The 10719-nt window shown below is 39.7% G+C and overlaps 1 protein-coding gene across 1 annotated transcript in view; it reads right to left on the bottom strand.

Moving 5' to 3' along the window:
- Nucleotides 1–1605: 1605 nt before the first annotated feature.
- The window catches only part of DUSP3 (dual specificity phosphatase 3), a 28709-nt gene continuing 19595 nt past the window's right edge, over nucleotides 1606–10719 (bottom strand). Inside the window, exons 2-3 of the mRNA XM_083376268.1 lie at nucleotides 10387–10613; nucleotides 1606–6322 (exon numbers count right to left, since the gene is read on the bottom strand). Coding sequence (XP_083232394.1) covers nucleotides 6114–6322; nucleotides 10387–10613 — 436 coding nt within the window. The 3' untranslated portion in view covers nucleotides 1606–6113. The remainder of the gene's footprint in view (nucleotides 6323–10386; nucleotides 10614–10719) is intronic.

The following is a 10719-nucleotide window of genomic DNA, read 5'->3' as shown; positions in this document are numbered from 1 at the left end:
CGAGGTAGGTAAAATGAGGACCCAGATTGTTGGGGGCAATAAGCTGACTTTGTAATAATGCCGCTTGGCGGGGGCCGAAAGCCCTAATAAGCAGGCATATACATAGAATGGAGGCTATTGCTAAGCACATTGGTTTGTGCTTAAATTGTAAGCCGCCCTGAGTCTTCGGAGAAGGGCGGGATATAAATGGGATTAAAATAAAAATAAAAAATAAAAATTGTAAATACATGCTAGTTGCCAAGCACCCAAATTTTGATTGTGTAATTGATGGGACACTGTGATGGTGTACAAGGAATGGTCATAAGTCATTTTTAATACCTTTGTGATGTTGAACAACCACGAAATAAATTGTTGCAATTCAAGGGCTACTTGTACTTACTTCAACATAATTAGAATTAAACATGGTCATCATGATTACTCTCCAGGTGTATTCAATAATTTTCTTCTGTATTGCAACATTAAAATCAGGTAACAATTTCTGAAAGTCTAGGTTCAAAATTTTTGAATGGAAAATTGTATGCAATTTGCTGGAAATCCTTTTACACTGGAAGAACGATGCCATCAAGTGGATATTTGAAAACTGCATTTAGAGTGACTTAGGCTCAAGTAAGGAATCAGCAGCAGGGATTTCTTCCTCACCTTACCAACCATTGTACTCTATTCTAAACCAAATATGTATAGAAATGTTTGACAATGTAGTATCACAGTGCATCAGCACATTCACAGAAATGTCTACAGTGCCACCTGTCTCTTATTCCACTGGAATTCATTAAGTATTAATTTAAGGGGAAAGAAGGAGGATCAGACATGATGAGGATGCAAAGCTGCTGAAAGTTGCCTGAACAGCGAGCTGGGAAGCAAATAAGGTCCTGCTGCAAGTATTGTATTTCCAGGAATGCCTCTCGGCCCACAAAACCCACTTGCAGCATAAAAATGCTGGATAGCAATAGTCTGGTGCTTTGCTTCCCTGACAAAGAAAAAGGGGAAGAGGCAGGGAACATCCCAAGAGCCAGTTTGATATGGTGGTTAAGGCATCAGACTAGAAACAGGGAGAAAGCAAATTCTAGTTTCATCTTAGGCATGAAGGCTGCTGGGTGACAGTGGGCAGTCACTCATTGGGTGGGCGTGGCTGCAGTGGTAGCTGCAGACTGGGTGGGACTAAAAAGTTCAATCAATCAATTCCAACTTTGCGAGAACCTTTTCTCCAACAAGAAGTTGATTAATTGAACTTTTTTGGGGGGGGGGGGTACATGGCGGCAGAGGCCTAAAGCGAAAAGGTTTTATAAAACCCAGCTGAAGGCCTAGGACTGGGGCGAAGGCATGCGTGCCCACAGAGGGATTCTTGGGAGAGGAGATAGGAAACGAGGAGAAGCTGCATTTAGGAAAACTGAATGTGCAGGGGTTTCCCAAGGCATGAAAAATATTTCAAGGGTTCCTCCTGGTACAAAATGCTTTGTGTGATGTGGGCTGGCCTAATGTAATTAAGGAGTAATTTCCTAAGAGCATTATCTTAAAATACCTCCTCCTACTGCAAAATGAAGGCAAACATTTCCACTTTCCTCTGAGGTTTCCTTGAACAGTCCAGCAACTTCCAGACAAGGCAGGCATTGAATGCCACAGTCAGTTTTATTGAACATTTGTGGATTGTCTCCCCTCTTAACAAATGACAAATATCACAATACATTTTTTTAAAAAAAAATACAGATGCTTCAGATAAGTTATTCCATTTCCTTTCATTATTGAGCATCTCCTGGCTGTTTGACCCCTTTTCTTAATGTAACCATCACTATGATTTCAGTTTGTAACCACAGCAATGCAGGACCTCAAGAACAAGGAGCACACCATCTCTTCTCCACCAAAACCTCACACACAGAACCTCTAAGCCATGGGCTCCCTTAATAAATTTATTCCTGTCATATTTCTTTGGGGAGGGGGGGTTGAACTCACATCCTTGCTCATGAATTATTTTAATTTTAATTACGGGTTATTAATTGGAATACTATAATACAAACACCTCCAATTTTGTAATCTCCACGGAGTTGTGGCTTCCATCATCCTCTGTACAAAGAGGAATAATGAGTTGCAGATACATAGGACTGCAAGTTTCGTTTTTAGTCAAGAAATTTGTAAGCATTTTTTTTCCTGCTTTTAGTGAAGAATGGCAAACTGATGTTCTATAGACAGCAGGAAACAAAAGGCAGGTGGATGCTAAGTCTGAATTGCTTGAAAATTCTCCCCCAATCAAGAAGACATCTTGAGATTGCCCAGATGTATTCTAGACAGCTGAAGACTTTTGAGTAGATGGCAAGGAGTGATGTTTTTGCAGCCTCTTGTAGTTTGTAATACTTGTAATTTCTGATAACTCTTACTGGATTTTTGTTGATTAATAGGGAAAAATGAGGTTTAAGAGATGGGTCTATAGAGAATGGAATGAGATGATGCTCACATGTATTTTAAGTTGTTAATGTTGATTATAACTGCTGGGGATGAAGAGGGAGAATTTTTTCGATCTTTTTTTTTACACTTTGTAAATTTTTATTTTTTTAAAATGTATTTCTGTACTATGTACTTGTATTAGTTTTATCAGCATATCATCTTTTAATAAAATTATTGAAAAAAATAGAAGTTTGTCAGCAACCTTTTGAAGCAACAGTGAAGCTATTGTTTCCTTCTTAAGAACAATGAAGCCACCCCATGCCCAACTGAAGCTGCTAATCCAGCCAGCCCTGTACTATCCACCTAAATAGGCTGTGGCTCTTCCTGATCAGACTATGGCCTGCTTCTTGCCTATTGAAGTGGATCAGAGACGTTTGGCATGCAAAGTGTATGCTCCATTACTAACTTAAGGCTGTAACTCTGGGCTGGAAGAGGCAGACTTGTCATCCTGAAAGACAAGAGAGGATGGCAAGAGACAAGGCAGTGAAAGCAGGTAAGGGGTTGGCAGTGGTTCAGTTCTTGTGTCAGAGCTCAGAGTGCTGGGAAATTTGTGCCAAAAGCTCTGATTTCCAATAAACCCAACGGTTTTGCAGCTCAATTAAAATTTATGTAGATTTTTTAAGCTGTCTACGTTACTGAGTTTGTCATTTTTAGAATATTTCTCTGTGAACCTAAGACAGTCCTCTAAATGTGTGCTTTCATCAGCAACTGCACCAATATGGCTATAAGACATGTGAAAAAAGGGCAGGCAAACTTTTTACTTATTCAGTTGCAACACCTGTTCTTCAAGGAACATCAATCAATGTTAGTTTTCTTGCCCCTTTTAATGTTCACAATAATAGAAGGAAACTGGTTTTGCTGAGAGATGGAAAGCAGCCCACCATCATCTAGAGACTGAACTTCCAAGATGAATGGGGATCTGAATTGGGTTCTCATAACATCATTACTTGGCCAGAAGCCATTGCAAAGGAACTGGAAGTGAGAAGTAGAAGAAGAAGCAGAATTACCATATATCTCTCACATCTCAAAAAAAAGCAAAACACCCCCTCCCCCGGGTCTTAATTCTATTTAGTGGAATAAAAATATTAAATAAAATAAAAATGTACAGCAGCAACCAATTCCAATCTGTTGCTGGAATACAATTTCATTATCTCTAGACAATAATCTTTTAAGAGTAACAAAAAAAAACCATTCTGGAAAGCACAGTCAGAAAAAAATATTCTTGAAAAATTTCAGCGTAGTGCTCTCTTGTAGAAAATAAGATGGTGGGGGAGGATAGTGAGAGAGATCTCAAATGTAACTACACAGAATTTCATACAACACAGCTCTCGCACAAGGCTATGTGTTGCCAGAATACATTAAATTACTTGATCAGCTTATTTATGTTAATTTGTTCCACTTACCAAATCCAGCATTTCAAAAACCATTATTACTATTGGCAAAGACCTCTAGCCAAGAAGCAGGTTGCTAATATTCCTTACTGAAACTCAACAAGAAACCAGCTGTTTCTATTGTCAGTGCAGCTAAACACAGCCAAAATCATACCGACTGTATTGAAACACAGGCATGTCCTGGTGACTTTGTAGGCAAACAACAGGGCAAAAGGACAGGACAAAGGAAACAACAACAACAACAACAAAAAAAAAAAAAAGGGGGGGGGAGAATTTGCTTCTAACACAGAAGCTGTAAACCCGCCTACATCAACACTATATAGAAAATATTACTACATTAAGTTTGTTCTTAGATGGCTTTTTCATTACTTGTATATGTGCCTATGTACGTGTACATGTCTCAGTATTGTATAACATCTATTTTATATCCACATTCATATCAAGCACAGTTAAAACATAAAGATAATTTGATGACAAGAAATTGTGCTTCTTTTTACTAAACATTTACTTTCTTATCTTGCGATGACCCAAGGGGCCTACTTTAACTAGCATAAGCGAAAGACATATGTGGCGGTGGTGTGCATGCATGTGTATACAAACACTCCTACACATATATTTGACAGCCAGGGTGCCTCTTTGCAGACATTCTTGACACTGATCCTGGCTAGTCAATTTATTGCTTATGACCTATTCTAGACAGCATCCTTGTTCCAAAGAATGGAAGTACCCAGCATCAGGCCTAAGAGAAAACCATATAACTCTCTTCAAATAGCTGAAAGATATGACAGAGAAAGGAGCTCTTGCTCTAGAACAATATTTCTCAACTTTGGCAACTTCAATATGTGTGGACAAATGGGGAATTCTGGGAATTGAAGTCTTCACATATTAAAGTGAAGCACCTGCTGCCAGCGTCAATTTCCCATCGTCCTGTGCGCTCCCACAGGGAGGGCCTCCTCAGGGTACCGCCGGTCAAGGATTGCCAATGGGCGATCCACAGGGGGAGGGTGTTCTCTGTGGGCGCATCTGCCCTATGGAATCAACTGCCAATGGAACTCCGGACTGCCCCCGACCTTCGTTCATTTCGCCAGGACCTAAAAACCTGGCTCTGGTATGGACTGAGGGGGTTTAATGTTTTTAAATTGTGATTTTATTTTTTTGCGTCTAGACTTAATTTAATTTTATTTTAATTTTATATTGTATTGTTTTTAAATTTTGCCTTGTAAACCGCCCTGAGTCCTTTGGGAGTAGGGCGGTATATAAACCGAATAAATAAATAAAGTTGCCAAGGCTGACAAACTCTGCTCTTAAAAGGCAGGAATTAAAGCAAGAGGTATCAAGACCAAGGAAGATTGCAACAAAACATTAGGACAAACCTTTCTAGTGGCTAAGAACTGTTGGATAGTGAATTAACTTCTCTCAGAAGAAAGTGGGATTTTCTTTGCTGAAGGTATTAAGTAGCCTGAAAGGCCAGCTATCAGAAAGAGCCACTACTGCACATTCATGCGGCTGCATCTGCATGAATGCATGTGCACCTGCACATTTATCTGCAAACTAGATGACCTCAATCATTTTTTCATTTTTAAATGTTACCATTCTTAGAATTGTGAAATAGATTGGAACTAAATGGCAAAGTCTGCAGCAAAATAGAGCTACTTGTTTTAAGATTCTCCCAAGGTTCAGCAGCTGGAGAAATTAATCTAGCACTGCCCTGAGGTCTATAGTTTTAGTATGTGGGTTATTTATATAAACCTTCTGGGGAAATCAAAAGAACCCTAATGCGCCCTGCAAATAAATCATATGGACTAGAATCTAATCCCACACCTTTGGCCTGGGCTGCCATCCATGTACAGGAAATCCCTTACTTCTAAACATGTGAAGAAAAAAACCCTCCATTAAATCTACAAGGGGGATGGAGGCAGGGCTGGCTGGCTAAGCAAATGAGGACAACAGCAAAATCATATCCTGTGAAACTTAAAGACAGTTATAGTCATGATACAAAGTGCTTTCAAACCAAGCCCTTCAACTTTCTTCCTCTCTCACACACACAATCAAAACTATACTCAACAAATTCCAAAATAAAGATATGTGAGCTGGTGCCTGGCTGGACAAGGTGGGATCCACAATCCTGCAGTAGTTTTCTGGTACTACTCGAAACCACCCCACCCAGTCTTTGTGAAAGCAACTTGAGCTTTCTCCTGCCTCGCTTGTGCAGCCTGGCAGCTCTCAACCAAAAGCAATTAACAGTGTTTGGCAAGAAGTGCAGAGAGGCCACGGGCTAAATAGTGCCTATGCTTTCTTCAGCTTGCCCTCCATCACCAGCTTCTCATTGAGCTGGCACAGCTGCTTCAAGAAGCCATCATTGGGCCCAATCTCCCGTTTCTGCCGGACGGCGCTGACAGCACTTTTGACGTCCATGTTCTGCCGAAGCATGAGGTAAGCGATGACGAGGGTGGGAGAGCGGCTGTAGCCTTCACGGCAGTGGACAAACACTCTACCTAGTTGGCAAAAAAAAAAAAAGGACACACAATGTTATGTCAAAGATATTCTGGCTACATAACAGAGATAAGCATACAATATAAACTTTAGGGTAAAGATGTGTGGATCGGGTGTTGGTGGGAAGGCTGGGGGAGAATAGCAAGTGTACTAACAGAGGACTTTAATAGGAGAATATACCATTCTCTCTTGCCTGCTCTCACTCCACTTTAAAGTGCTACCTCTATAGCAGGGGTGTCAAACTGCCGGCCCGGGGCCGGAGCGTCACAGAGAAACCGCACCCATCCCATTTTCAGCAATGGGAAAAAGTTCTGATACGTCGCACGACGTCACGTGACGTCGCGAGTTTGACATGCCTGCTCTACAGGGATCCAGATAAGATTTTCCCTTTTTCAACAACCTTCCCCAACCTAGGCATCCCTTAGATCACAGGTGGCAAACTCACTGCGTCACTTGACGTGTCATGACGTATCACAACTTTTTTCGCATTGCCAGAGCTGGGGCGGGCGTGGCCACCGCATGATGCAACTGGCCCACGGGCTGGCAATTTGACACCCCTGCCTTAGTTGGATAGATTTCAACATCCAGAATTCCCCAGCAGTGTGAATATAAAGTTGTAATAGCCAATGTGGATAAACACATTCTTAGTATATAGTTCTTAACACTGATGTGTTGTTTGTTTGTTTTAGGCTTTACTGAAGAAAGGGAGAACCAGAAAACAAACCTGACACAGAAACCACTACCACACTAACCTAAACTTGCTTTTTCATATAAGAAAAATGTAAAAGTCTTAACTAATGTTCCACTGTGTGCTGAATCCTAGTTGCCAACATATTCATCCATCATGATGAATAGAACAGAACAAAACAGAATAGAATAACACAGTTGGAAGGGACTTTGGAGGTCTTTCTAGTCCAACCCCATGGCCATCAATGCACTAGTTGAGGATGATGGAAGTTGTGAGGCAAATACGAAATGTGTTCTAACACTGTTAAGAACGGGGAGTTTTTACTTGCCCAGATAGTCCACCTGGATTTTCTTTTTAACAAAATGTAATATCAAAATGGAGAAGGAAGGGATGGTGAGAGGGCAGGAGTCAGAAAGAAAAATATGGACCATTCTCAGAGGTGAGAGAAAAAATGTACAAAAAGTGTAAAAAAATTAATAAAATGTACAACACATGAACCAGAAATAAACACATGTTGAGATAGAAGAAAGAATCCCCCCCCACTTTAGCATTTCCAATAATGAAACCCCGTTGGAATCTGTTCTGAACATGTAGCAAATCTGTTTATCGTTCCAGATTACTGGACATTATTTGACTAACCAACATCTCAGAAACCCCATTTAGCTGCCATCTCTTGTTTTTGCTTTAATTCTAAGATTAAAGCACTACCAATTGCAAAGGAGCATGGAAAGGACTTCCATTTCATGCAAGGATGCATTTCTAGATACCAAATTCCCCTCTTTCCATCTAAAATGATTAGGGACAGGCCCTTGCAATTTTCTGAGTCAGTCCCCTTTGGTGCTTTTGCTTCCTGTAAAAAAACTCTGTTCTCTCCTAACTCTGCCAAACTAGAAAATGGAAAAATGCCATTTTGCTCTTTTTGGCTACCCCACAGCAAATATTAGAAGCATACACTTGGCACAATCAGCCAATTCCTTTTATTTCTATAAGCCTTCTCTTTTTGTCTCTCCTGGCTCTTAGGTTCAAAACAAGATGCTGATTACCATCAAGTGTAGCTATCCTTCCAACAGAAACCTTTGCCCAGAGGGAAAAAGCTGTAATTTCTCCTACCATTTTCTTTTCCAGTATCAGCACTATTATACTTTCACCCTAGGTTTTCCCCAACTTTTCAGCCTAACAAAAATCCTTTCATATCAATTGATCACTTTAATGGCCCAGGAGAGGTTTATCAGGGTTGTGTAGGAATAAGCAAATATGCAATGCACTAAGAGTAGTGAGCAGATTGTGTTCATGTGTGTATGTATATAACATGCATGCTTTAGTCCTATATATACCACTATTATACAGTCAAGTAGATTTACCAAAAGAAAATCAACCCAATGTAGGCCTAATAACAGCCTCAGGGAGCTGGATCTTGCTTATTCACCAAACAACTTTATTCAATTCCTTAGGCTAATCAGAGAATAAAAGTCAGGTGACACCAATTGAGACGGCATTGCCCTATTATTCAAGTGTTATTTCTGTGATGCAATGTTCAGAGATAACCACACAACTTGAACATCCACTAATAGCTTCTGCAGGACACAAGTATTTTTTTAAGATTTAAACAAATGGCCAAAATTATCATACAACATTGCCAGTCTTGTGAGTTTTCATGATCTCTTTTGAAATCTTCAAGCAAAAGTTTAGGAGTGAAATTAGCAAAACTTGGGCCATTTAAAAAGTACACATTTTTCATGCCCATACCTTCATGAGCCATTTAATGATGAAGCATGGAAATGTTATTTCCTCATGATGCGCCACCAAAGGTTGCACTACCTGATCTCAGTGCAACTTTGGCTCAATTCTACAAGAAGGAATGAATCCAGATCAACCCCAACAATAGGTGCAAGCCAAAGACTACCATTCATCTTTTTCATCCCTGTTTTCCCAGGCCCAAAATTCTATTATGGAGAAATCCACAGCATTTACTTCAGATGGAGAAAAGACATAAAAAGGTAAGGGAAAAATGTAAAGCCTGACATTTACAGTATTTTGTTTCCCTTTGTCGTCCCTATATAACAGCTCAAACTCACAGCCAACTGTAAGTGATCAGCAAGCAGACAAATGATACTTTTTCTGCAGTGACAACTGGATGTAATTTATACATTTCTCATTTACATCTCCCACACTTCTCTTCTCTTAAACTCTAACATTTCAACAGATCCATCCTCTCCTCTAGCTCCCAAAAGATTGCAAAAGTTCAGTGAATCCAGGACAAGAAAACATTAAACAGTGGTTGGCAATGTTGTGTCCTCAGGGACCATTATACCCCAAACATTTTTTTAGTGCACCCCAAGAGTTTTTGACTTTTGGCAATGGTTGTTTTATTGCTGCCCATTCCATTTCTGGTGGCCATTTAATGAATAGGCATGTCTCCAATAGGAGTAATTTTGTTCTTCAATGTTGCTAAAATTCAAAATGTGTCCCTGAGTAAAAAAAGGTTGTTGACTTCTACATTAAGAGATCTGCCTGTCTTCCATATTTCCACCCCTCCAGACCACCTATATCAAACATTTACATTTAAAAAATGCCTTTGTAAATGGGTGGCCAGAGAACTTACATAGGAAACTGGGGTCAAATTGAAAAATATAGGATAGTTCTAAGAAACTGCAGAATTATATGGTATAAAAGAAAAGGAAGGAGATACTGATAGTATACTGATATTCCTTGACTTACAACCGTTCGTTTAGTGACTGTTCAAAGTCATGGCACTGAAAAGTCACTTATGACCATTTTTCATATTTACAATCATTGCAACATCTCCTTAGTCACATGATCAAAATCCATATGCCTGACAACTGGCATGTATTTATGATGGTTCCAGTGTACCAGATTTATGTGACAATTTTTCTGCAGCCTTCTGAGAAACAAAGTCAACAGGGAAGCCAGATTTACTTAACAATTGAGGCCAGAAAGATCACAAAATTATCTGTATATACACACATACATAAAGGCTTCAAGTCAATTATTAAATGACAACTCCTGAAGTAATGGTGATTTCTCCTGCCAGTTGAGAAGGAGAGCAGGGGCAGGAAGCATTTAATTATTATCAATGCAGCTATTTTCTTCTCTTTACTATTTCCCATCTTGCTGCCATGCAATCTCTCAATGAGTTGGAGAGATTAACTCTGGCAATACTTTAAATACTAAGAAACAATGGATGGGCACACAGATCTTTGCCTCAATTTGTTACAAAATGATAACTGGGTAATTCATGCAACAATTTAAACCAAGTGTGTGAACCAGAGCAAAGATAAGAAATTGTATCCAAGCCACTAAGCAAGAAAACAATTTGGCCATGCTACATGGAAAGCCATTTGGACATAGATGTCTTACCATCTTTCTGTGCTAATGCCTTATCAATGAAAACAGCAGCTTCTTCAAAATAATGGCTGAGGTTGAACTCCTGGGTGTCATTGGCCTTGATGCCATGGTAGACGATACCAGTTCCTTCATAAAATTCAGCATTTGTATTCACATGCATGAAAGACTTGCCTTCCGCAGCATTGAGGACATGGGTAATACCCAGGCGTTGTAAGCGCATGACATTTTTGGCTATGAATCTGTAAGAGCATTATAAAGAAGAACATTCAGAGGGAAGAAATAAGCTCCAAAATCTAGAAAAGAAAAGATGGAATTGGCAACAAAATATTACGGTCTAAAATATTC

The sequence above is a fragment of the Vipera ursinii genome (genome assembly GCF_947247035.1).
Source record: "Vipera ursinii genome assembly, chromosome: Z".
Taxonomy (NCBI): Eukaryota; Metazoa; Chordata; class Lepidosauria; order Squamata; family Viperidae; genus Vipera; species Vipera ursinii.
This window is presented reverse-complemented; position numbering and strand designations above follow the sequence as displayed.